The sequence below is a fragment of the Carcharhinus amblyrhynchos genome, chromosome 19, assembly GCF_965287045.1.
Source record: "Carcharhinus amblyrhynchos chromosome 19, sCarAmb.v2.hapA, whole genome shotgun sequence".
Taxonomy (NCBI): Eukaryota; Metazoa; Chordata; class Chondrichthyes; order Carcharhiniformes; family Carcharhinidae; genus Carcharhinus; species Carcharhinus amblyrhynchos.
The window spans coordinates 19,862,037-19,889,302 of NC_137342.1; the positions used below are offsets into that span (position 1 = coordinate 19,862,037).

The following is a 27,266-nucleotide window of genomic DNA, read 5'->3' on the forward strand; positions in this document are numbered from 1 at the left end:
CACTATCTCTCAAGAGCAAATAGGTAGGGGCAATAAATGCTGGCCTGCCAGCGATGCCCATGTCCCACAAATGAAGAAAAAAAATGCCACATTGATTGTAAAGCACTTGGGGCTGTCTGGTGGCTGTTTAAGACACTACATATAAATGGAAACGTTTCTTTCTTCAAATGCTTGAACAATGCCTCACAGACAGGATAATGTTTCACAGGAAGGAGCCTGAATAGAGATCAGCATCTCCAAGTGGGTATATAAATGTAGACCAATCCATACCTCATTGAACTCAACATCTTGAGTTGCTGCCAGATCAAAGTCCTGTTGGTTTCCTTCGTACTGAAGAATCCTCTTTATCAGCTCATAAGCAATCTTCACGTCATTCCCATAATACATTGGCGTGTGTTTTGTAGCATTCTGCAACAGGTTGGCAATTTTCTTTGAATTCTGCGTATCCATCTTGGTTTCATTGCGATACAGTTTCTCCATCTGTTTGTAAAATACAAAATAATTCTATAAATTTGTACAACAAGAGATTGTAAAATCTGAGCCTCTGTCAAACAATAAGCTGCAATTTGTATTATGAGCATAAAATGCATTTTCGCCATTACTCTACAATAGGGTCGGCAGACTGATACTGCACTCCCCCCACCCTCAACAACTGTACCACAAAACAGAGGAACACTCCACAACCAGTTTCACTCAGGAGAGCATCAAGGTGCAGCAGAGCATGTTTGTGCTCACTTTCACATTATTTCCATGAATAGAATCATAGAATCCTGACAGTGCAGAAGGAGGACTTTTGGCCTATCAAGTCTGCACCGACCACAATGTCACCCAGGCCCTATTGCTGCAACCCCACATATTTACCCTGCCACTAGGGGTAATTTAGCATGGCCAATCAACCTAATCCACACATCTTTGCACTATGGGAGGAAACCCACGCAGAGACAAGGGGAGAATGTGCAGACTCCTCACAGACTGTGACCCGACGCCGGAATTGAACCCGGGTTCCTGGAGCTGTGAGACAGCAGTGCTAACCACTGTGCCACCATGCTGCCCCAAGTCCTTTGTAACATGGAGATGATACAGATAGGACCTAAAGGCTGGCTGGAAGATAGCACGTTGCCTACCAAGGGCAATGATTGAATGAGAGCGATTCACTGCAAGTTTCTTGGATCCTGGTTGCCCATGGAACAATAGTACTAATGCCATGGCAACCAGAAAAGTAGGCTCCATAAAGTTCTCCTCGCCTGTTATCAGATTTTCCTCTTAAATTCTACTTTCCAAATGCCATTAATTTTATGCATCAAGACTTCAGGGTGGCACAGAATGACGTGTCATGTCTGGTTACCACAAAGTGCCAATGTTAACACCAATGTTAGCACAAATGCCAATGTTAACACCTTGCACAATCACAGAATGGTCCAGAGCTGCTGTAGCTCCAAAGCATTTTCTGCAGGGGAATCATTGTTGCAATTTACGTGTGCAGTGACTGGTTACTGACAGATATGGACTGGAGTCTGAGGGTTGGCTGCTGCCATCTCAGCAATGTATAAAATTAAAAATAAAAACACAGTGGGAAAAATATTCAAAAATGTTTTGGGGCGGCACAGTGGCAAGCACTGCTGCCTCACAGCACCAGGGACCGGGGTTTAATTCCAAGCTTCAGTCATTGTGCAAACGCCACACAGACAATCTCCCCGTGTCTGCATGGGTTTCCTCTGGCTGCTCCGGTTTCCTCCCACACTGCAAAGATGTGTTGGTTAGGTTGATTGCCATAATAAATTGCCCTTTAGTGTTGGGAGAATAGCAGACTAAATAAATCATACTACAGGAAGAAGGCCTGGGTTGGACTGTGGGCGGTGCAGACTTAATGGGCCAAATGGCCTCCTTCTACACCTTAGGGATTCTATGAATCTGCAGCAAACTGATTTGTAGGTTTCTGAAGGTCAACTCATCTACAACACAGTTCTTAGTGTTTATGAGATCACACTTATTAATCTTTAATAGTCTTTGTTTCATCCGCTCTTGGCTCTGAGAAGGGGATAGCTGTTGAACAGCATACAAGCACATGATGCTTGTTTTTTGATCTGAAACGTTAACTCTGTTTCTTTCTTCACAGATGCTGCCAGACCTGCTGAGTATTTCCAGCATTTTCTATTTTCATTTCAGATTTCCAGCATCTGAAGCATTTTTGCTTGTGTGTTAACGGTGCGGACAATAAAGGGACCTACAATAGACTTGAGATGAATGAAGGTGAGCGTGGTACAGTTGAAAAGATCTGGAGGGAGCCAGCCTTTCTCTTCATTGCAGTGACGGATTGCAGTACCTGCAGAGAAAAAAAAATGGAAGATCCAGTTACCAGAGAGTCATTGCTCACTTCATTAATTAAATTCACTATGTTCAAACACCTACAGAGTGACAACTAGACAATCTCATAATTTACAGTCAAAGTAAGTCTTTGTTCAGCAACGCAACTTTTAATTTACTGCAATGCCGCTGGCAGGGAATAATTATGTTCGACTAACATTGAGAGAGAGTGAGTTAGCGAGAAAGGAGAAGGAGAGGATGAGGGTTGGAGGCGAATATTAACAATCCGGTGCAAAGCAATGATTTTACACATGAAAATTATGTGCATGGATTAACTTCAATAGCTGCCAGGAGTGCACACTGTCCCACAATTCAAATAAAGCTTCTAAAGGTGTCCTTTATGCGCTACTTAGAACCAACACCCATGGTTTAAACAGACAATTTCACTGTGACAAGGAGCGTCAGACATTCTTTCATTCTCTGGAGAGTCTGACAAACTTGCACTCAATACCGCAGTGTACTCGGCTAACCAGCCCATCACCATTCATCAAAGAATATGCCTGACTTTGGTGAGATTGTGCTCACATGAAGTTGTCAATGAATATATTTTGGGAACAGGTTGACTCTTAAAAACTGACTTTGCATTGCACTGATGCTACTGACTTGCACAAAAAGGTTGACCTCAAGCCAAAGATAAAAAAAACTAATGTGAATTATTAATTTTAGCAGCCCCAGCGAAACCAGCTCACAACAGCTCTTGACAACTGCTCTGAGGTTTCTGGCAGCTGGAATTATTGGACTGTACAGTACAGGAGCACGACATCTGACCATTCACTTCTGTGGCATGAGCCTACTTCTGAATGAGCCACCCACTTGCTCACTCCCTCTCATTGCTGACAAGTAAGTTACAGCCGGAATCTAACCCCCGTTCATGCTGGCGGGGTTTTCTGGTCCCACTGCAGTGAATGGAGATTTGGCTGTGTGCCAAATTCTCCATCCTCACTACAGCGAGAGCAGGGCACGAAAAACCGATAAGATCTCGCCCCTCAATTTTAATGGCTCAGTTTCTTTAAAACTTGCTCACCAAGCTGACACACAACTTCTAACTTCCTGTACAGAAATCAAAACTTCGAGAAGAATCAATTAAAAATACAAATATTTTCCAGATTAATACAATATCGGCCATTTATTCAAGATCATTCGAACCTGACACATGTATTATTACTTAATACAGTTACAATATCCAGGGGCATAGAGCATGGTCAAAAAAAACTGTGACATCGAGGAGGAGATTAAACATGATGCTACATTCTCATGGCTACTGTGTCACAAAAGTAGACACTCTAATTACTTACATAATGCTCCCTTTGTCTGGATTCTTCTCATTTTTTTTCAAATGCTCATTTATTGCATGACAATTCTGCTATGCACAGTAAATGTTCCTCGCTGAAATATTTTCATTAAATTGCATGATATATCACAGCATAGCCAGGATTCCGGAGAGATAAAAAGAACTGTAGTTCTGAAGAAGTCACATGGACTCGAAAGACTAACTCTTTTTCCTCTCTCCACAGATGCAGATAGACGTGCTGAGTTTTCCCAGCATTTTCTGTTTTTATTTCAGATTTCCATGGTATTTTGCCTTTATTTTTAAAATAAGCCGGGATCTACAAATCCAGGTCATCTCTTTACTGACACTCTGTTTTAGTTTACCAGATCAACAAATATTGGAAGTTGGATCATGATGGCTAACTATTACTCGGAGCTCTCTATCTCCAGGGACCGTGATTATAGGTCACAGTCCAACTGGAACATACGGCTTGAACTGATAGTGACCTACACAAGTTATGACAGGGTGCCTGATACACATATTTCCAAAGCCACTGCAGAGCTACTCGTCTCAGCTGTTACTGAATAATCTTTACACAGTCCCATGTCACACGGGAATGCCACCACCTGCAAGCTCCACTCCAAGCTACTCACTGTCCTGACTTGGAAATACATAGCCATCCCTTCACAGTCACTGGGTCAAAATCCTGGAATTCCCTCCCTAACGGTATTGTGGATCAAAGCACAGCTCATGGACTGCAGTGGTTCAAGAAGGCAGCTCAGCACCACTACGGATGGACAATAAATGCTGGTCAGCCAGCACACCCATGTCCCATGAGTGAATAAGAAATGATTCTAGCAGCACTGCCCATGGGGAGGTAAAGAGTGCAAGGGAAATCCAGTCTGCTGCCATCAGACTTTTGAATGGACCTACCTTGCACCAAGTTAGTCTTTCCCTTCACCCTATGACTGTAACACTACATTCTGCATTCTCTTCTTTCCTTCTCTATGTACAGTATGCTTTGTCTGTATAGTGTGCAAGAAATAATACTTTTCACTGTATATAATACATGTGTCAATAATAAATCAAATCAAATCAACCAATCAATCCACAGAAAATCCAATGCATGCTAAGAAAGTAGGGCCAAAGGACATACCAGGGAACATGTATGTTAAGAAAACAAGTTATGAAATCTCCCAAGCTAAGTAGGTGGAAATCAGTGGGTTGAGAGTGGGAAATGAGATGTTAGATGTGCAGCACCACAACGGAAGATTAGAGACAATGTTTTCACCATCACTCACCAACTGATCCCTTGGGGCACGGCATGGCTGCTGGTCGACCGTATTTCGTTCTTGGCCACCAAATGCCTGCTTCGAAGGCTTTTGGACACACGTTATATTTCACTGAAAGAAGTCGGATTCCAGTTAGCTCAGGATGGGAATAGAAAAGCTCAGACTTTGAATAAATGTGACTGATATTATACACAGTGTTGTCCATTAATGCCTTAGTAGAAGGTGCCTCACGGCACTAGGTTCGAGGCCAACAAGTTTATTTGGAATCACGAACTTTCAGAGTGCTGCTCCTTCATCAGGTGAATGGCCTTAGCACAATACTACAGAAGTACCAACACATAAATTTGATTCTGATGAAGAGGCATGTTGGACTTGAAACACGCATTCTGTTCCTTTCTCCAGCAGTGCTGCCAGATGAGATTTTCCAGTGCGTTTTGTTTTTATTTCAGATCTCCAGTAGTATTTTGCTTTTATACAAAATTGAATTTGTTTCACTTTATTCAGATATTAACTACTGGAAAACGTGTTTCAAAAAGTATTCAAACCATTTTAATAGATTACATAAAAATATGAAACCTCTCTTGGCAGGCTTTTTCAGCAGCTCTTTCCTGTAATTCCCAGTGTTGGACTGTAACGTACCTTCACAGCCGTCGCTGGTGATTTCGGCAAAAGGGTTGTCACAGCGGTTGCAGCGTTGTCCAATCACGCCAGATTTACAGGAGCACTGTCCTGTTTCCATATCACAGGTACGGGACTGAGAACCCATTGGAAAGCAATCACATGGATAGCATGTGTCGCTCTTCTCCGGCTTGTAATAGTTATCCTACAAAAGGAAAGCTCAGCTGATTTCAGATCTGACCTACGTGAGAAATACTGCCCTCCCTGAGGTTAATTTGAAAGGTTAAGGCAGGAATAAATAAAACCCAGAGGGCTTGTGAAAGGATGTTTCATGGCTTACCTCCAAAGTGAATAACAAACACCACTCTGCCAGCAGGATTTTAAAAAAAAACAGTGTGACAAGTTTTGTACATGTACTGACATTAGCTTGAAATAGGGCGAATACAGAGCAAGAGTGATAATAACGGAATTAATTCTAATCAGCTTACAGATGTTTTCTGAAGTTCGATGAGACAGTGGCTCAGATATTTACTGGGAAGCAAGGAGGGTGTGAGGCACCTGGCATTGACGGGGTCCCGGAGATCCCGCCGCGTTTAACAGCTGGACCGCACTATCACTGTTTTCTTCCATTTCCTGTCTGACAGCCAGCAAGCTGACAGCTGGCCAGCTGTCAGGCAGGAAAACCCGTAGCCAGGAGGCCACAACCCGGAGACACTTGGGGACAGTCCCTGGCTATCAGTATAACGGGATAGTCTGCGGATCAGGGCTTGTGGTGCGGTGGTGGGTCGGGGGAGCAATGCCACAAACTGCAGAAGGGAGGCCATAGGCTTCCCTTTGAGCCCCGGAGGAATACTCCTGCTCCTCCCACAAAGTACTTCTTTTTTTAAGAGCCCACAGCTACTACCTTAATCTTATAACCGAATTAGTTCCGCTGTATCCTGCTGTTACTGAGGACATGTTTCCTTCTCGCTAAGCTGAAGTTTAACTGCCACCTCCAACCCTCCCCAGCAACCTGTCTAGGGGGGGATAATTTAGAGGTTAATGAATTCCATTCTACTCCTCCCTGATGCTACTGCTTTTTGCTCCATCAAGCTGTCATAAGTTGTGACTTTGTACAGACTTGTTATTTTTCCCTTTGGTCATTGCATTAATGAGAGCGATTCATCGCGTTAAAATGTGCCTTTGCTCCATCGCCACGTTGACAATCATTTTTGTTGTTTAACTCTGGAAGATCAGATACATGAAGCGCCTCAGAGGAAAACTGTTGAATCCTATGGACAATCGCTAACTGTCAGGGGATGGTATTCTTGGTACACCCTTCTCCCTTTCTAATTAAACTTAACAACATAGAAAATCGCCCCAACATCTTTCTTGTGTCCTTGTTTCTTAAGGCTATCGTAAGGCAGGAGAGCAGAAAGATTGAAATCCAGGTGCCAACCCCGACTTTGCACCAACATTAATGTTAGCAAAACAATAGGCACCAAAACCTTAATTAGGCCGCACTTGGAATATAGTGTTCAATTCTGATCGCCACACTACCAGAAAGATATGGAGGCTTTGGAGAGGGTACAGAAAAGATTTACCAGGATGTTGCCTGGTATGGAGGGCATTCGCTGTGAGGAGAGGTTGGAGAAATTTGGTTTGTTCTCACTGTAGCAACGGAGGTTGAGGGGAGACCTGATAGAATCTACAAGATCACGAGGGGCATGGACAGAGTGAATAGCACAGGAGCTTTTTCCCTGGGTGGAACAGTGAATTACTGGGGGCTGGGGTGGGGTGGAGGAGGAGGAGGAGGTTTAAAGTGGGGCAAGGTTTAAAGGAGATGTGCAAGTCAGATTTTTTACACAGAGGATGGTGGGTGTCTGGAACTTGCTGCCAGGAGAGGTAGTGGAAGTGGATACGGTAGTGAGTTTTAAGGAGCGTTGACAAATACGTGAGTAGGATGGAATAGAGGGACACGATCCCCGGAAGGGTAGAGGGTTTTATTTCAGTCAGGCAGCATTGTCGCTGCAGGCTTAGAGGGCTGAAAGGCCTGTTCCTGTGCTATAATTTTCTCTGTTCTTTGTTCAAAGACAATGGCAGGCCCACTTTCCCCTCCCCCCTGCACTGATTATAAATATGTGGTGATATTTGCCAGGGACCTGTCCTATTGGTTACCAAAGATACCCAAATCCTTTTAAATCAGCGAGACTGAAAGCATAAGGGCTGAACAGTAGAATTTGGTTTTGACTGATGGGATTTTACAAATGGAGAAAAGCTAGTTTGGTCACTTATTTTAAAAAATTCCCTGTACTTTTGTAAGTGGGGGAGAACTACAAACACAATCGTTGCAACAGCATCTGCTTCTCTTTCCAGCAGGAAAATTTGGGTTCAACAAACAACTGAAAGGGGTTTGTTCATTCCGAGTACTCAAAACCATCATATCCCAAGGAACTTATTGTGAAGGTAAAAATGCCATCGAAAACTTCAGAAATGGCCAATTCTTAATATTCAAATACAGTTTGGAATGGTTCTGCTGAAGAACATGACTATGCATCAAGTTTTTTCTATCATAGAATTATCCAATCTAACAAAAAGAACTCAAACAGAGGGAAAGGATGGTTGCATTTCAAAGCAAGGTCCATACCCACAGAAATATTCTGCCATAGTATGGCATCATTCATTAATTCCTGATTAGAATTTACTATGGTAACCATTTGAACACTGACATCTGACTATCTGCATATGAACAAATTATGTCATAGTTGGGGGCAAGTGATTCATTTCTTCAAAACTATCACTATCACCTCCAAGGGACTTCATGCTAAATCTCAGTACTGTACACAAGCAGGGAATCTCACCGGAATCTACGGGAAATCATTGCAGAATCTCTGTGTGTTGCAATAAATCACTCAAATGAAATGGCATTCAAAGAATCAGAAATAGGATGAAACATGCCAACACATTATTTCATTTAAAAAGTTACTGGAGAAACAGAAGAAACTTTAAGTGGTTTGAATCTGCCTGTTGGCACCTGTATAAATTGCAAATCATTTTCCAAAAATACATTTCCTGCAGAAATTTACGAAGCCAACTATTTGGGCTTTGCGACACCGAGCTCCGGTCAGAGTACGCCTCCTCACCTTGCACCTGCATTCCCCAGTGGTTTTGTTACAGTCGGGGTCAAGTCCCTTGTTGGAATCACAGATACAAGGACCACAGATGGGATTCCCCCACTTTCCCCTTGGACACGGCTGGTCAATTCTGGAAGGAAGAAGCAGATCATGCCTTGAGTGGGACTTTTGAAACCAATGTCTCTTTTCCTGAGTCAAAAGAAGGATAATCACTTTGAAAGATAATAGCTTCAACCCACCCCTACATCTCAGGATAGTAGTATTTAATAGTGAAAGCTAAATCTCTCTCTTCATTTCCTCAAATTTAGTTTTAGTTAATTCACATGGATACACAGGCAGCTTGGCTTTTTTTTTACAAACAATAGGTAAATGAAAAGAATGGAAAGACCATTTGCTCTCTCACCCCCATAGATCAGGGACTATTTACTTCACAACAGATTCTGTGCAAGTTATTGAACTTCCAGATGGAAGCAACCAGCTACAGCAGAACCCCCACAATAAAACTCGCCAACTGCTCCCCTCCATGTTGATCAACTGGACCCCAACATGAACTAACATTGCATTCACAGCTGTGCAACATTGACCAGAAACTGAACTGGACTAGCCATTTAAATACCATGGCTATAAGAGCAAGTCAAAGATCGTTAGTTCTGTGGTGAGTAACTTGCCTTCTGATTTCTCGAAGCCTGTTTAGCATCCACAAGGCTCAAGTTAGGAGTGTGATGGAATATCATCCCCTTGCCTGGATGGGTGCAGCTCCAACAACACTCAAGAAGTTCAACACCATCCAAGACAATGCAGCCCACTTGATTGGCATCCCATTCAAAACTTTAAGCATCAGTCCTTCCACTATCAACACACAGTGACAGCAGTGTATAACATTCTACAAAATGCACTGCAGCAACTCACCAAGGCTCCTTTGACAGCACCTTCCCAACATGTCACCTGTACCTTTCTCTGGGAGGCAAGAGAAGTGATTGCAGAGCCTCTGGCTCTGATCTTCAGGTCGTCGTTGGCCTCTGGTATAGTACCGGAAGATTGGAGGTTAGCGAATGTTGTCCCATTGTTTAAGAAGGGGAACAGAGACTTCCCCGGGAATTATAGACCGGTGAGTCTCACTTCTGTTGTGGGCAAGGTTTTAGAAAAAATTATTAGGGATAGGATTTATAGTTATTTGGAGAGTAATGAATTGATTGGAGATAGTCAGCATGGTTTTGTAGCGGGTAGGTCGTGCCTTACTAACCTTATTGAGTTTTTTGAGAAAGTGACCAAAGAGGTGGATGGGGGTAAGGCAGTTGACGTGGTATATATGGATTTTAGTAAGGCGTTTGATAAGGTTCACCATGGTAGGCTTCTGCAGAAAATGCAGATGTATGGGATTGAGGGTAATCTAGGAAATTGGATCAGGAATTGGCTGGCAGATAGGAGACAGAGGGTGGTGGTTGATGGTAAATATTCGTCATGGAGTTCGGTTACGAGTGGTGTGCCTCAGGGATCTGTTTTGGGGCCACTGCTGTTTGTAATTTTTATTAATGATTTGGATGAAGGTATAGTTGGGTGGATTAGTAAATTTGTTGATGACACCAAAGTCGGAGGTGTGGTAGATTGTGAGGAAGGGTGTCATAGTTTGCAGGAAGACTTGGACAGGTTGCAGCGCTGGGCCGAGAGGTGGCGGATAGAGTTTAATGCGGAGAAGTGTGAGGTAATTCACTTTGGTAGGAATAACAGATGTGTTGAGTATAGGGCTAACGGGAGGACTTTGAATAGTGTGGATGAACAGAGGGATCTAGGTGTATGTGTACATAGATCTCTGAAAGTTGGGAATCAAGTAGATAGGGTTGTTAAGAAGGCATACGGTGTCTTGGCGTTCATTGGTAGGGGGATTGAATTTAGGAGTCGCAGCGTCATGTTGCAACTGTACACAACTCTGGTGCGGCCGCACTTGGAGTACTGTGTGCAGTTCTGGTCCCCACATTACAGGAAGGATGTGGAGGCTTTGGAGAGGGTGCAGAGGAGGTTTACCAGGATGTTGCCTGGTATGGAGGGGAGGTCCTATGAGAAGAGACTGAGGGATTTGGGGTTGTTTTCGCTGGAAAGAAGGCGGCTAAGAGGGGATCTTATTGAAACATATAAGATGATTAGAGGTTTAGATAGGGTGGACAGTGATAGCCTTTTTCCTCGGATGGAGAAAGCTAGCACGAGGGGGCATGGCTTTAAATTAAGGGGGGGTAGTTATAGGACGGATGTCAGGGGTAGGTTCTTTACCCAGAGGGTGGTGAGGGATTGGAATGCCCTGCCTGCTGAGGTTGTAAATGCGCCTAGTTTGGGGGCGTTTAAGAGATCTGTGGATAGGTTTATGGACGAAAAGGGATTGGTTTAGGTTAGTGGGTCATTGTTTTTTAACTGGTCGGCGCAACATCGTGGGCCGAAGGGCCTGTTCTGCGCTGTAATGTTCTATGTTCTATGTACCACCTTGAAGGATAAAGGAAGTAGATGCACCGGAACACAACCCATCTGCAAGACCCTCCCTAAGCCACACACCATCCTGACTTGGAATTCTATCAATGTTCCTCCACTGTAACTGGGTCAAATTCTGAAGTCTCTTCCAAAAAGCACTGTGGGTGTACCTACACCACATGGACTGTGGGAGTTCAAGAAGGCACTCACCACCACCTTCTCAAAGCTGATTGACAACAAATGTTGGCCTAGCCAACGATGCCCAAATCCTGCAAAAATAATATTTTTAAAAGCATTCCAAAAATGACTCATCTGCAATCACAGGGACCACTGTGTTGCACAATGCATGTACTCACATCTTTACAACCTTCAATCCCAAAAGTACACTTATCCAGTTCCTTTCGAATGCCAGGGAGTCAAAGTTAACCAGATTTTCCAAAATGTACAGAATTATGCCAAAATGGTCTGGTTGCTTGGTTGTTATGAATTGGTCACTTTTTTTTTTGGAATCATAGAATCCCTATAGTAGAGAAAGAGACCATTCGGCCCACTGAGTCAGCACTGAAAACAATTTCACCCAGGTCCTATCCCCGCAAAGCAACACATTTACCCCACTAATCCCTCTAACCTACGCATCCTGGGACAGTAAGGGGTAATTTAACATGGCCAATGCACCTAACTCGCAACCTTTGGAGCATGGGAAGAAATTGGAGCACCCAGAGGAAACTACACAGACATGGGAGAATGTGCAAATGCCACACAGAAAGTGGAATCAAACTGGGAATCAAACCCAGGTCCCTGGAGCTATGAGGCAGCAGTGCTAACCACCATGCCACCCAGTCAATAAGCAATAATCACACCTCAGTTAATCCTCATTGGCTACAATGCTGCCACTGTACAAAGCTTTGGTGATCATTTGTTCACAACCTCATTTGTTCACGAGGTGAAGTTAAAGGAAAAGTAATTGCGGTCTGACACAATCAAACCACGGGGTCATTTGATTAGACAATAATTCCAAAAGTAATCAACACATCTGTCAACTTATTGTTTAGTTAATGCTTACTTTTTTTCACAGTATTGTCCTCGGTAGCTTTCTCCACAGTTACAAGCATAACCATGTAAGGAACTTGGATCATGGACACAGCTAGACACGTGCTCACATGGATTCAATTTGCAGACATCGACACAGTTTTTCCCAAAGAACCCTGTTGATGAGAGTGAAGACAATCATTAGTCTCAGTCAAGCATTCACTTTTCCATTCCCTTTTTCCACGGTCTGTTATGTGCCAAATCACATTCAATGGTATTCTGAAGTTAAATAATAGGGTCCATAAAGCGTTAAAAGGTTAACAAGAAGCAAGGACATTGGGCTGAATTACATGGTTGGTGGTAACTCAGTTCATAAAGATCTAAAGATATCCCTTTTTGACATTAGCTTGAATGTGGCAAGAGGATCTCTAGGCATTGAGCAGAGGTGATGTCAAGAGTCAGTGTAAGCAGCCCATCACATTGAAGTATTCTCATAGACAGCATGCCAGGGAGTAAAAACCACCAAATCCCTTCACATTTAATTTTAAATTTTACACTGGGCTAAATAAATGATTGGGACATTTATAAAAGGATTATGGTAAAATCAAAATGTCATACAAAATCTGAAAACAAAATTCCTTATAATAATAGAAACATTTTACATTCACCAAATATAAAATTATTTTGAGATCAATCTACAAAACTGTTTAGCAGGAATAATGAACTCAGTACACCACTAACCTAATTATCCCTCATTCAACAAAGTGTCATTTCTTAAAGTTTTTTTTACAGTGAGACTAAGCACAAGAGTGGAAGTTCTCATCATTCAATAGTTTCCACTGACTGTATTCTGGGATGACCTCAACAGTGTATCCTCTGAAGAAGCATTGAACTGCTAACAATAACCTCCGAATTTACGCATTTAACTGCTAGTGTATGGACTCCAGAAATTACTGTCAGATTTAGTGACATAACGATGGTTAAACAGACAATCTTGCTGTCATTACAAATGCAACAATGGACTATTGTTCCTTGTTAAATGCATTACCTTTGTGTCTGAGAAAACTGCCATAATTGAAGAAGTGATTGTTCCCTTAGGCTTTGATTTGATTTATTACTGTCACATATATTAGGATACAGCAAAAAGTATTGTTTTTTGCGCTCTGTACAGACAAAACATACGGTTCACGGAGTACATGGGAGAGAAGGAAAGGAGAAGATGCAGAATGTTGTGTTACAGTCATAGCTCAGGTACAAAGAAAGATCATCTTAATATCAGGTAGGTCCAGTCAAAAGTCTGATGGCAGCAGGGAAGAAGCTGTTCTTGAGTCCATTGGTACGTGACCTCAGATTTTTGCATCTTTTTCCTGACGGAAGGTGGAAAAGAGTATGTCCAGGGTGCGTGGGGTCCTTGATTATACTGGCTGCTTTTCCGCAACAGTGGGATGTGTAGACAGAGTGGATGGATGGGAGGCTGGTTTGCTGATGGATTGGGCTATGTTCACAACCCTTTGTAGTTTCTTGCGGTCTTGGTCAGAACAGGAGCCATACCAATCTGTGATACAGCCAGGAAGGATGCTTTCTATTACGTATCTGTAAAAGTTGGTAAGAGTCATAGCGGACATGCCAAATTTCCTCAGTCGCCTGAGAAAGTAGCGGCATTATTGGGCTTTTTAACTACAGCATCAGCATGCAAGGACCAGGATAGGTTGTTGGTGATCTGGACACCTAGAAACTTGAGGTTTAGTTTGCTCACTTCGATCGGAATATGACACAGATTATACACACACACTAACCCAAGAATATCTGAAATGAGATTATCTCAGGTCCTCTCCAGTTTCAGTGAAAAAATTATCTGTGTTTCAAGGATTATAATCATATTTTGTCAAAATTTGTTTTCTCTTTGTGTTTGCATGAAATGCTTCAAACTTTTGCTACTTGCTGCGGAGTTTGGCTACCGAGCTGGGTAGCTCAAGTCAGAAAATTTCCTGATTTATCAGGTCCACCATGGAATAATATACCCCAAAACGCACAAAATTAGCTCCAAGGGCTTGAAGTGCAGGTTAGAGTGGGGCCTGTTAACACGGATAGCCAAGAGGGTCGACAAATACTGAGGTGGGCTGTTTAGAGTCTGGGACTTTGCCCCGATTGTTTTAGAGGTTGTTCAGCCCTCACACTCCTTCCCTGTGCCCCCACCCTGTCCTCATCCCAACCCAACACACATTATGTTGGCCCCTCATATCAACACACATTCCCCATGGACCCTCATACACATGTGTCATCTCCAGAGCCACTCACCAGTATCCACCACTGGCAGATCCTAGGATTCATGTAGAGATGTAAAAATGTTACTGACTAACAATCTAACACAACTCTCACTCATACATACTTGAGAATGAAAGAACTCCCATTCTTTGCATCTCAAGTGGGTTAACCTCGTATAAAAACAAACTTCTATTCATACTCCACATCAATGAGTCGATGTTACTTTCTCCTAAGGTGTGCCTATCAATCAAAACAGTCTAGGAAGGGGTTTTTTTTAATTCTTAGTGACTCTTGCAAACTGTGTTTCTTTCATGCTTGAAGAATGAGCTTTCATATTTCTGTTTGAGGATCTTGATATTGTGGGGCATGACTGACAGTACTGCACAGACATCTCAGGGAATGGTAAACGCAAGTTATTTAAAAGTAAGGTCTACTTACGCATTCAGCTTCCTGGCTGCAAACATGAGGGACAATCAACTAGGTCTTTGCAAACTCCCAGCTTGTTACTTCTCAATCTCGAGTTGTACACCTACAATCTCCCAGTTCTAACTATTTAATCTTCTAGTTCCAAGCTTCTCAGCCTTCTAATTCAGTTCTTCAAATTTCTAGTTTCAAAAGTTTATTTATTAGTGGCACAAGTAGGCTTACATTAACACTGCAATGAAGTTACTGTGAAAATCCCCTAGTCGCCACACTCCAGTGTCTGTTCAGGTACACTAAGGGAGAATTTAGCATGGCTAATGTGTCTAACCAGCACGTCTTTCGGACTGTGGGAGGAAACCGGAGCACCCAGAGGAAACCCAAGCAGACACAGGGAAAGCGTGCAGACTCCACACAGATAGTGACCCGAGCTGGGATTCGAACCTGGGTCCCTGGCACTGTGAGGCAGCAGCGCTAACCATTGTGCCTCCCACCCTTTCAATCCATCAGTTCAACTCCTAACTGTTGTTTGTGTCTGCTTTCTTGGTCAGACATTCACAAGGCAATAAACGTGAAGTGCAATGGATTCCCATTTAAAACCGGAAATTATATTAAAAAGCTTTTTAACCAGTTGATTCTCAGTTCCAAAGTTTGATCTGATCTTACAACAACTGAATTCCCCAACTGTATGACATTTAGTAAAGACCATAGATACTAAAAAATGATCACTGGTGATAGGTAAAACTATTCAAACCAAAAGTTTCAAGTGATAGGGTCAAAAACCTTTGAAAAAAACATCCAAATTGTATCAACAATGTCAATTTTCTGTGGTAACCAAACAGTGCACTGGACTTCTGAACATTCCAGATATACATACCTGGTTTACAGACACAGGAATGGCTGTCCCAGTCATCATTGCACTTGCTATGCATGGGGCAGAGAGTGGATTCACAGGGATCTGGAACATCACAACCATTCTCGACTCGAAGCCTTACAGCCCGGTCCATGTTCAGAGTGGCTATATTTGTTGAAGTATCACCCATTCGCAGGCCCTATTACAGACACCACAAAGGAATATTTTTTAATGTAAATTTAATGTAAATTAACATGCAGCCCATAACACCATAAGATCGAGGAGCAGATAAGGTGCCGCACAAAAGGTTGTTACAGAAGGTTAGGGGGCATGGAGTTGGGGGTAGGGTGTTAGCGTGGATAGGGGATTGGCTGTCAAATAGGAGGCAGAGAGTGGGTGTCAATGGGTGCTATTCGGATTGGCGGTTGGTGACTAGTGGAGTGCCCCAGGGATCTGTGCTGGGGCCTCAGCTATTTACCACTTATATAGATGATCTGGAGGAGGGAGCCGAGTGTAAGGTGTCGAAATTTGCTGATGACACAAAGATAAGTGGAACAGCAAATTGTGCGGAGGGTGTAGAAAGTCTGCAGAGGGATCTAGATAGGCTGAGCGAGTGGGCGAGGACCTGGCAGATGGAAAACAATGTTGGCAAGTGTGAGGTTATCCACTTTGGTAGGAATAATAGTAGGAAGGACTACTACTTACAGGGCGAAAAGCTGCAGCATGCTACAGTGCAGAGGGACCTGGGGGTCCTTGTGCATGAGTCGCAAAAACCCAGCCTACAGGTGCAGCAGGTGGTCAGGAAGGCAAATGGGATGCTGGCCTTCATAGCGAGGGGGATTGAATATAAAAGTAGGGAGGTCTTGCTGCAACTGTACAGGGCACTGGTGAGGCCGCAGCTGGAGTACTGTGTGCAGTTTTGGTCGCCGCACTTGCGCAAGGATATTTTGGCCTTGGAGGGAGTGCAAAGGAGGTTCACTAGGCTGATACCGGAGTTGAGGGGGTTGAGCTATGAGGAGAGGCTGAATAGACTGGGCTTGTACTTGTTAGAGTTTAGAAGGATGGAGGGAGATCTCATTGAGACATATAAGATGATGAATGGGATGGATAGGGTAGAGGTGGAGAGGTTCTTCCCGCTCAGAAAGGACAGCAGGACTAGAGGGCACAGCCTCAAGATATGGGGGGGGCAGTTTAGAACAGAGTTGAGGAGGAACTTCTTCACTCAAAGGGTGGTGAATCTCTGGAATTCTCTGACCATTGAAGTAGTGGAGGCTACCTCGCTAAATATATTTAAGACACGGGTAGATAGGTTTTTGGTAGGCAGGGGAATTAAGGGTTATGGGGAGAAAGCGGGAAAGTGGAACTGAGCCACTTCAGATCAGCCACGATCTTATTGAATGGCGGGGCAGGCTCGAAGGGCTAGATGGCCTACTCCTGTTCCTATTTCTTATGTTCTTATGAAGGCCATTCAGCCCCTAGAATCTGCACCACCATACAATGATCTGATACGAGAATTCTCAACTCCACTTCCTCGCCTTATCCCCACAACCCCTGATTCCCTTACAATCTCTTTACCTCAGCCTTGAAGATACTTAATGACCCAGCCTCTACATCTCTCTATAGCAAAGATTTCCACAGATTCACTATACTCAGAAAAGGATTTCCTCCTTGTCTCTGTTTCCAATGAGCCCTTCCTCTGAGATTATGCCCTCTGGTCTTAAGACTCTCACAGAATTGGAAACAACATCTCAGCAACTATCCTGCCAGGCCTTTCCTGAGAATCCAATATGTATTAATAAGGTAGCCTCTCACCCTTCTATACTAACTAGTAATTCCACAGGAAACATTCTCACTGCATAGCAAACCTAATGCTGAGGAAACTTCTTTTAGAGACATTCTGATTATATCTTTACAAACCACAACTGGGCAAGTTATCAACAGAATAGTACATGTGAAGATTTAAGCTTATTTCCATAGTGTCACATGTTTGCTTACATTGACAATGCAATAAAGTTACTGTGAAAATCCTCTAGTCACCACACTCTGGCACCTATTTGGGTACACAGGGGGAGAATTTACCATGGTAATCCACCTAATCAACCCTTCTTTTGGACTGTGGGAGGGAACTGGAGCACCCGGAGGAAGCCCACGCAGACATGGGGAGAATGCGCAGACTCCGCACTGTCACCCAAGGACGGGAATTGAACGCAGGTCCCTGGCACTGTGAGACTGCAGTGCTTACCAGTGATGCCCATAGGGGATCATAAGCACCCATCAAATTCAGCAGGGTGAAGCAAGAAGCAAGAAAAAATGGTTGAAGAATGAAAGAGGGGCTCCCCAAAACAATGAAAGTAAACGCAGCCTGGTGGTTTCACAGTGAGATTGAATCTGATGGATAACAGACCCTTTCATACATTTGCTTTGGAATTGAAGTGAGAACAGAAGGAAATGCTTCTGTAAATGGGATTCAACGCCACTGTCCAAGCGAGCAAAATTAGTGGGACCAGAATGGCAACCTCTAAGCCCATCTTAAATATTGAAGATTTGGTGAGCTGCTTGGAGGCAAAGATTAATGTGGTTATTTTACATTCAAAATAATACACATGCTCATATAAAAGACAGATTACTGCATAATCCAAATATAAAAAGGATGTAATATATTAATTAAAATTAAGAAAGGGCAATAAGTGGAATGTTAGTTTAGCTTTATTTATTAGTGTCACAAGTAGGCTTATGTTAACACTGCAATGAAGTGACTGTGAAAATCTCCGAGTCGCCACACTCTGGCGCCTGTTCAGGTACACAGAGGGAGAATTTAGCATGGCCAATGCACCTAACCAGCACGTTTTTTGGACTGTGGGAGAAACCGGAGCACCTGGAGGAAACTCATGCAGCCACGGGGGAATGTGCAGACTCCGCACAGACAGTGACCCAAGCCAGGAATGGAACCCGGGGACCTGGTGCTGTGAGGCAGCAATGCTAACCACTGTGAAAACAGCCAGCAACAGCATCTTAAAGAACTATAAACATGTCTACGAGATTTCAAAGTCTTTAGATGAATTAATGCAATCAAGTTAGAGGCCTGGATTTTCCACCCGGATTGCTGACAAGATTTTCTTTAGCAAATTTGGAAATGTGGAAAAGATGCATCGGTCAGGAACACACTCCATTGCAACTTGCCGTTCATCCAACTTATTTCCCAGGGCTCAGAACAGACCCACCTCTATAAGGGCAAGCATATTGTGACACAATGCAAATTGGAAAGTATACCCCCATTAATGTATTTCAGGGATTTCCATGTTTACAATGCTGGATGTAAGCAGCAGCTGATAGTGCCAGACAGGCAGCACTGGAATGGTGGTGGAAGGGCACAGAATTTAAATTTGGTGCAGGCAGGGTCTGGAACAACGGACTGGGTTCCTGCAGCCAAACACTGCCCCTAGGCCAGCACAACTTCCTCAAAGAAATTCAGGCATCCAGCCTCCAATTTTCATATGATCTAGAAGGCCAGAAGGTCAATAAGGGTCAGGGGAATGTACATCTCTCGTGATGGGCAAAAGTCAAGTTCTACTGGAAAGATGTCTTTGGAGTGCAGCATCGGTGCAAAGTACACAACTTCACGTCAGGATGAAAACAATTGGGTTGCATGTCAAATCAAATCCTAGTCCCCAGGATTTCAAAGGAAAAGAATGACCCTCAGTGATCCTTCGCTCCTTACCTGCATACAGCCAAAGAATCCTTGCTGCTTTGTGCCCACATCTTCAGGGAGGCTCCCAACATAGATGTTTCTCAATTTTAATCCTGGTAATTCATTACCAATTTCTACAGTGCCCTGCAATAAAACATAATCAAATATTAAAGCCCCACAAACACACTGACAGATATTCACAGAATCATGCAATATGAAAGAGGCCCTTCAGCCCATCCAGTCTGCACATGTGAGAAACACCTGACTGCCCACCTAATCCCCTTTACCAGCACTTGGCCCATCGCTTTGAATGTTATGACATGCCAAGTGCTCATCCAGGTACATGACGAATGTTCAATACATTCACGTGGCCTTCCTTTTGTCTTTTAACATACTCAGCAAATGGTAAATGGAGAAATTTCAGATTAGGTCATGATCTCATTAAATGGCAGAACTGATTCAATGGGCTGAATGGCCTACTTTTGCTCTTGTGTCTAATGGCCTTAGATCAGTGATAGCGGACAAAGGGTTGCTATACAAATGGATTAGATGCTTATCTTCGGATATTATGAACAATGGGTGGTTTTAAACGCTCGTTGGTGGGGGTGAGGGGGAGAGATTGGGTTGACTCAACAGAAAAACATCCTCTCCATTACTAAACCCTGACAAAATGGGAGTGCATTTCAAATCAAATGAAGGTGCAAATGCCTCACAACCGTCCCAGTTTTTAATTAGTATCACATGCTAATTAGCATCATTTTGCCTGATCTGCTCTTATCCTCAATTTGTAGGAATATTTCCAGTGAGTTCATTTATTGCACGAGAGACTCCAACTCCCAAACAAAAAACCCTTGTTTAGATGCAAGCTCTAGACTATTAAAATCCTGATTATGGCTAACTTTACCATAAGGAAAGTTGGGGGAGGAAAGGGATTTTGAAACCATGGCTAATTTTGGATGTGAGAGCCAATATTGTGAAGGGCTAACAATGTAGGCATGGCCTCCTCAGAGGCCTTTCAGCCACTCAACTAACTACTCTGGGACAAAACACGAACATGTTACAGGTGGTGCAGTGGCATGATGGTTAGCACTGCTGCCTCACAGACCAAGGACACGGGTTCAATTCTAGCCTCGGGTGACGATCTGTGTGGAGTTTGCACGTTCTCCCCGTGCCTGCGTGGGTTTCTTCCAGGTGTTCTGGTTACCTCCCACACTCCAAAGATGTGCAGCTTAGGAGGATTGGCCATGTTAAATTGATCCTCAGTGTCAGGGGATTAGCAGAGTAAATATGTGTGGTTACTGGAATAGGGCCTGGGTGGGATTGTTGTCAATGCAGACCTGATGGGCCTAATGGCCTCCTTCTGCATCACTGTAATTCTAACACTGTTCTCATCACCTCCATTTCACAAGACAAGAAAAAGAGAGCAAACAGAAAAATTAAAGAAGAAACAAGGGAACAATAACCAGAGGAGGAGGTAGAGAGATATCAAAAAGAGGCCAGTCAAAAAGGAAAACCAACAAGGAGAGACAAAGGGTTTAGAACAGAAGAGCAATGTGGGGTAATAGAAGTTATAAATCTTATAATTAAACATGTGAAATATTGTAAACATAGCAATGTATTCTCTAGATATACAGCAAAATTGTACCGTTACAACTGTGAAATTCCATGGATGGTTTAATGCAGAAATTCCTCAACTGAGGAGTGCAACCCCTGATGGAGTTGAAGATATACAGCATATGGGGTCACGAGCACCCCAAACCACCCCCCAGCTCCCCTTCCATGGCGACTGTGCAGACGGCCCAGCGCACACTGAACTGATGCTGCCAAATAGCAAAGGGGTGAACAGTGAGCCCAAAGAGCCCTTAAACCTCAGAAAGCACATCGACCAGCAAGTACTGAGCGAGCTTGTGGTGACTTGACACAAGCAGAGGCAGGTAAGTATAACTCAATCACTGATTGGGTGCAGGGGAAAGGAATGGTGCTCATGCAGCTCAGCCAGAAAGGTGATGCGGTGGCTTCAAACTTCAGTGTGTTTCTGCTCCTGTCTGCCTCTTCGACAGTCTCCTTACTGCAGGCTGATGGCTGTGCTGCACAGGTACCAGTGAGGGGAGGGGAGGGGAGTGGAGTGGGCGGTCAGAGCAGGCAGTGGAACAAGGACTAGTTCCTGTGTGTGGTGGAGAGGTGCTGATTGTGGAGGCGAGAGGGAGGCTGACTCATGAGTTGTGTGGGTGGAGAGGGGCGAGAGAAGGGACTGATTACAGTCCGTGCATGGAGGGTGTTGGTGGGGGGGGGGTGGTTACTGATTACTGTGTTGTGGGAGTGGGAGAAGAATGGACTTCACTGTCTTCTGTCACCAGTGTTTATGAAGAGCTTGACTGAAACATGAGGAATTATAACATTTTCACAAATTGTTTTAAACACACGAATTGTTATAATGTAACCAATGGCAAAATGATATAGTGGTCAGCTGATCCAGTATAATAGAAAGCAGATGGGGATGCGGAGAGCTTGTGTGGCCCAGGGTGCCATCCGAGGTGCAATTTATTAAACCTTTTTCTTTGATTTGCTTTATGAAGTTAGTTCTTTTACTGCTTGCTACTGAAGTATCCATTCTGCCAGATGAACATAGATTTTCTGAAAAGTTTATTGATTATAAACTGAATGTTATATGCTCCTTTATTGCTTTTGTTGGCTCCTGGGGTCACATTTGAAAAGTAATTTGGGAAGCGCTGGTTTGGAGTTTGATGAATTAATGGAATTGCGTTACAGCTTTCTCCCTCTCATATCTGTGATGTAATGGGATTCTATACCATATGTGGAATCTCTCAATATTGCCAAATATTTAAAGCTAGAATCATAGAATAGCACAGAAGGAGGCCATTCAGCCCATCGAGTCTGTGCCGACAAACCCCATTCAGACTCTATTTCTGTAGCCCCACACATTTAACCTGCTCAGCTCCCCGACATTAGCGTCAATTTAGCACAGCCAATCCAACTAATCCGCACATTTTTGCATTGTGGGAGGAAACCAGAGCACCCAGAGGAAGCCCATGCAGACACGGGGAGAACATGCGGGCTCCGCACAGACAGGGTGGAATTGAATCTGGGTCCCTGGCACTGTGACGCAGGAGTGCTAACCACTGTGCCACCATGCTTCATTGTTTGATGGCTCGGTTTTCTCAAATACTCAGAGAAATGACCAAATAGAAGTACAAAAATCAAATTCGATCAAAGAAATCGCAGGAATCTCCCAAGCAAATCCAATGAACTGGCAGTGGAAATATTCAGCTATTGAGTAATAATTCCAGCTTTGTTTGCTTCGCCACAATTAAACCATTTCGAACTGATCGCTGGAAGGTGCCAGGGAAAACAGAAATCCCCCCCACCTCACCCCGCGCAAGTTACCTGGTACATTCCATAATCCAAAGACAGGACAGCCAAGTATTTGATGTCCTTGCCATCTTTCATACTCTTTATCTCAATCAGTAAATGGTGCCAGTCTCCATCACTGACCCGTGTCCGAATCAGCTTCAGTTTGGCTTTTAATCCGTGTTTGTTGTGCACTTCAAACTGTAAGTTACTATCAGTGATCTGCCGAGGATGGAACAGGAAGAGTACCAGAGTTATTCATAACTTTCATACCAAAAGAAAGACATGTGTGCTATTTCAAGTTTGATTGTACTCCCCCACTGAGGAAATGTAGGCATGAAGCCAGCTTGTACTTGTCAGCTTCTAGAGAGAAATACCATGAACATCCACTGATAATTTTATAGCTGCTTAGTGCTGGGGATGTCAGTAAAAGCTTCAGAGTGTTTATTTTCTAAATATTATTATTACAGTCCCCACTAGCTGCGGAGTCATAAATGATGACCAAGTCTGAATAATCCACCAATCTCGTGACTCTGCAGGGCGGAGACCCAGACCTGCTGCCCAAAGATAGCAGACAAGTTTACTTTCAAAAGAACATTTTATTCAATAGCCCAAAGTAAATAATACGAACATAAGAATTAGGAGCAGGAATAGGCCATCTGGCCTCTCGAGCCTGCTCTGCTAATCAATAAGATCATGGCTGATCTTTCCATGGACTCAGCTCCACTTATTCACCCATAACCCTTAATTCCTTTACTGTTCAAAAATTTGTCTATCCTTGCCTTATTGACTGATTTATTTCAGTCAATTGGAGAGCTCCCCAATTTGGATACATGGTCACCGTCAAACTTAAGAAAACTTCTCAAATGAATTAACATGGCAATAATATCATTTTTTTTAAAAAAATCAACAAAAATCAGCAGTACTGTAAGTCTCGACTCTGGAACGGGTGGGAAATGATGATTAGGTAAACAGCAACACATTCCACTACAAATGCATACAGAAATAATGCTGCCGCACCCAAATTATGACTGTAACCCATTGTTTTGAGTTCAGCAGTGCGAGTGATACATAATCCAATGCGTGATGTTTCAGGACAGGCACTCACCTGAATGTTAATTTTGGAGGAAATCCCAGCATTTGCCTGCACAAGGAATCCATTGGCTTTCCTCGTGCGGAACATCAGGCCAATGTACCAGGGCACGGAGATGGTGATGTCGAGGTCAGCCCAAGTGATCAAACTGCTGCCCTTAAAACGCTGCGAGTTGGGCATCACTGGAGAGAGAGAGAGAACATACCAGCATGAGCATTAGTGTAAAGTGATCTGATTCCTGTACAACAAAATAACGAACACTAAACTGATGTCAAACTATTTTTATTGCAATGGTAAACACAATAAAGGTCTTGAATCAAATTAGCCCTTTATATTGACCAAAATTACTTAATGGAATTATGTTACCTTATTTATGAAACTAGGGGAACATGGGAATAGGAGTAGACCATTCAACACATTAAGCCTATTCTGTCACTCGATTAGGTCAAGTCTGACCTGTTTCTCAAATCCATTTGCCCACCATCGTTTCTTAACATACTTACTGAGCAAAAACCTATCCTTTCTTTTTAATTCATTCGTACGACATGGGTGTTGCTGGCTGGCCAGTATTTATTGCCCATCCCTAGGTGCCCTTGGAGGGCAGTTGAGAGTCAATCACGTTGCTGTGGCTCTGGAATCACATGTAGGCCAGGCAATAGGTTTCCCTTCCTAAAGGACATTAATGAATCAGATGGCTTTTTCCGACAGTCGACAATGGTTTCATGGTCATCAGTAGATTCCTAATTCCAGATTTTTCTTGTGAATTCAAATTCCACATCTGCCGTGGTGGGTTTCGAACTCGGATCCTAGTACATTAGCTGAGTTTCTGGATTAATAGTCTAGCAATAAAACCACTAGGCCATTGCCTCCTCATCTCAGCTTCACATTTTTCAGCTGATCTAGCCTCAAGTTTTGGGAGAACGTTTCCCAGACAACACAATTAATGAGATGAGCTGGTCTTATCCAGAGTAGGTTTTCTGATGATACAAAGCTAGGTGGAAATGTAAACTGTGCAGAGGACACAAAGAGACTGCAGTGAGATACAGATAGGTGAGTTCAGTGAGTGGGCAACAAAGGGCAGATGGACTAATACATGGGGGAGTGAGTGGATGTTCACTTTGGTTGTACAAATAGAAAAATAAAGTATTTTTCAAAGGTTTGACACTTGGAAATGTTGATGTTCAGAGAAACCTGGCTGTGCTTGTACAAGGAGCACAAAGTTAGCATGCAGGTCCAGAGAGCAAATCAGAAAAGCAAATGGCATTGTAATTATTCCACCAAGGCCATTTTCCAACCCAAAAACCCTTCACTGACAACAACGAAAGAGCCACACCCGTGACTTACATCGTGCAAGTCGATATCCCAGGATCTACAGAATACGGGTCTGGATTAAAGCAGCTGGCTTTGGCCCCATTCCGCTCATTTCTAATTAGGCGAACATCCACTTGCTCAGTAAGGGAGTTCATACTCCACAAAGCCCTTGGGGACATAAAGTAATGATCCCCCGTGCCCTTTGCAGCCATCATAACAGGCACATCAGCCTTTATTGCAAGGGGATTGGAGAACAAGAATAAAAAAGTCTTGCTGCAGTTATACACAGCTTTGATGGGACCATGCTGGAACATGCTGTGAAATTTTGGTCTCCATACTTAAGGAAGGATTGAAGGCAGTACAGTAAAGGATCACTTGATTCTCCCTGGGATGAGAGGTTTGTCTTTGATGAAAGACCAAGTAGATTGGGTTTATATTCTCTGAGCTTGGAAGAATGAGAGATGATCTCATTGAACATGCAAGATTTTGATGGGGCTTGACAGGACAGAGCCAGAGATTGCTTCTGCTGGCTGGGAAATCAAAAACAAAGAGACACAGTCTCAGGACGAGGTTTAGGATTGAGATGAGTGAAATTTCTTGACTCAAAGTTATTTATTTAATTATTAGTGTTACAAATAGGCCTATGTTACTACGAAAATCCCCTAGTTGCCACACTCAGGTGCCCTGTTCGGGTACACTGAGGGAGAATTTAAAACGACCAATGCACCTAACCAACATGTCTTCTGGACTGTGGGAGGAAATCGGAGCACCCGGAGGAAACCCACACAGACAAAGGAAGAACATGCAAACTCTGCACAGACAGTGGCCCAAGCCAAGAATCGGATCTGAGTCCCTGGCACTGTGAGGCAGCAGTGTTAACCACTGTGCCGCTGTGTTGACCTTGGGATTGCGAGCCTTGGGAATTCTCTACCCCAGAGGGTTACAGATACTCCACCGTTGAACATAATTAAGGATGAGATAAACAGATTTTTGATCTCTCAGGAAATTAAGAGTTATGTGGAGTGGGCAAGAAAATGGAGTTGATGTCCAGGATCAATAATAGTCATATTGGATGGTGAAACAGGATTAACAGGCCATCTGGTCTACTCCTCCTTTGATCTCCAGCGTTTTTGTGTGCACACAAACTTTTAATCACCTCAAACTCCTCAATTAGATCCATCCTTAATCTTTAATACACAAGGGAATTGATACCTCATCTATGCAATCTGTCCTCATAATTTAACTCCTGGAGTTGACAATGTGTATGTGGCATGACTCATAGGACTGTGCAAGTCCAATAGGGTTTATCATGATAACAGTGACATGGGGAGATACGAATAGCGGAACCGACTCTTCTGTTGAGAAGAAGTACTCTATGTAGTAACGACAGCTGTAACCACAGACACAAAATTATAGTTAAAGGGGACAGTTGCTGCTTTGAGCAAATATAATAAGAACATAAGAAATAGGAGCAGGAGTAGGCCATCTAGCCCTTTGAGCCTGCCCTGCGATTCAATAAGATCATGGCTGATCTGTCGTGGCTCAGTTCCACATTCCCGCCCTCTCCCCATAACCCTTAATCCCCTCACTTATCAAAAACCCATCAACCCGCGTCTTAAAAATATTTAGCGAGGTAGCCTCCACCACTTCAACGGGCGGAGAATTCCAGAGATTCACCACCCTTTGAGTGAAGAAGTTCCTCCTCAACTCCGTTCTAAACCGCCCCCCCTTTATCTTGAGGCTGTGCCCCCTAGTCCTACTATCCTTTCTGAGCGGGAAGAGTCTCTCCACCTCTATCCTATCCATCCCATTCATCATCTTATACTTTCAATCTGTGACAGATTGTTTTTCCCCCAGTGTCTGCCACGGTGGGATCCTTGCAAAAAATAAATATCTTCTTCACTGTAGATGGTGGTGCTTTTTAACAGTGGTGGGCGCCCGAGCAATCCTCAAGTGCACTTGTATCTCTCCCAATTAACAGTATTGCAGTAATTTTCTGTTCCACACAGTGGTAGAGAGAGGTCAGTACAGGTTAAATCAGGTAAGCCTGATGTGTTGCTTTGTCGACCACTGGCCAAAGCAGCCAGTTCCACTCTCATTAATTTTTTTCTCACAGGGAGCTTT

The 27,266-nt window shown here is 43.4% G+C and overlaps 1 protein-coding gene across 6 annotated transcripts in view; it reads right to left on the reverse strand.

Moving 5' to 3' along the window:
- celsr1a (cadherin EGF LAG seven-pass G-type receptor 1a) overlaps positions 1–27,266 on the reverse strand; it is a 312,332-nt gene that overhangs the window by 48,275 nt on the left and 236,791 nt on the right. For all 6 annotated transcript variants that reach the window (XM_080207361.1, XM_080207358.1, XM_080207360.1 and 3 more), the window contains exons 10-19: positions 23,847–24,013; positions 22,775–22,960; positions 19,400–19,513; positions 15,706–15,880; positions 12,178–12,319; positions 8,667–8,787; positions 5,566–5,749; positions 4,936–5,037; positions 2,229–2,323; positions 271–480 (exon numbers count right to left, since the gene is read on the reverse strand). In XM_080207361.1, the coding sequence (XP_080063487.1) occupies positions 271–480; positions 2,229–2,323; positions 4,936–5,037; positions 5,566–5,749; positions 8,667–8,787; positions 12,178–12,319; positions 15,706–15,880; positions 19,400–19,513; positions 22,775–22,960; positions 23,847–24,013 (1,496 nt within the window). The remainder of the gene's footprint in view (positions 1–270; positions 481–2,228; positions 2,324–4,935; positions 5,038–5,565; positions 5,750–8,666; positions 8,788–12,177; positions 12,320–15,705; positions 15,881–19,399; positions 19,514–22,774; positions 22,961–23,846; positions 24,014–27,266) is intronic.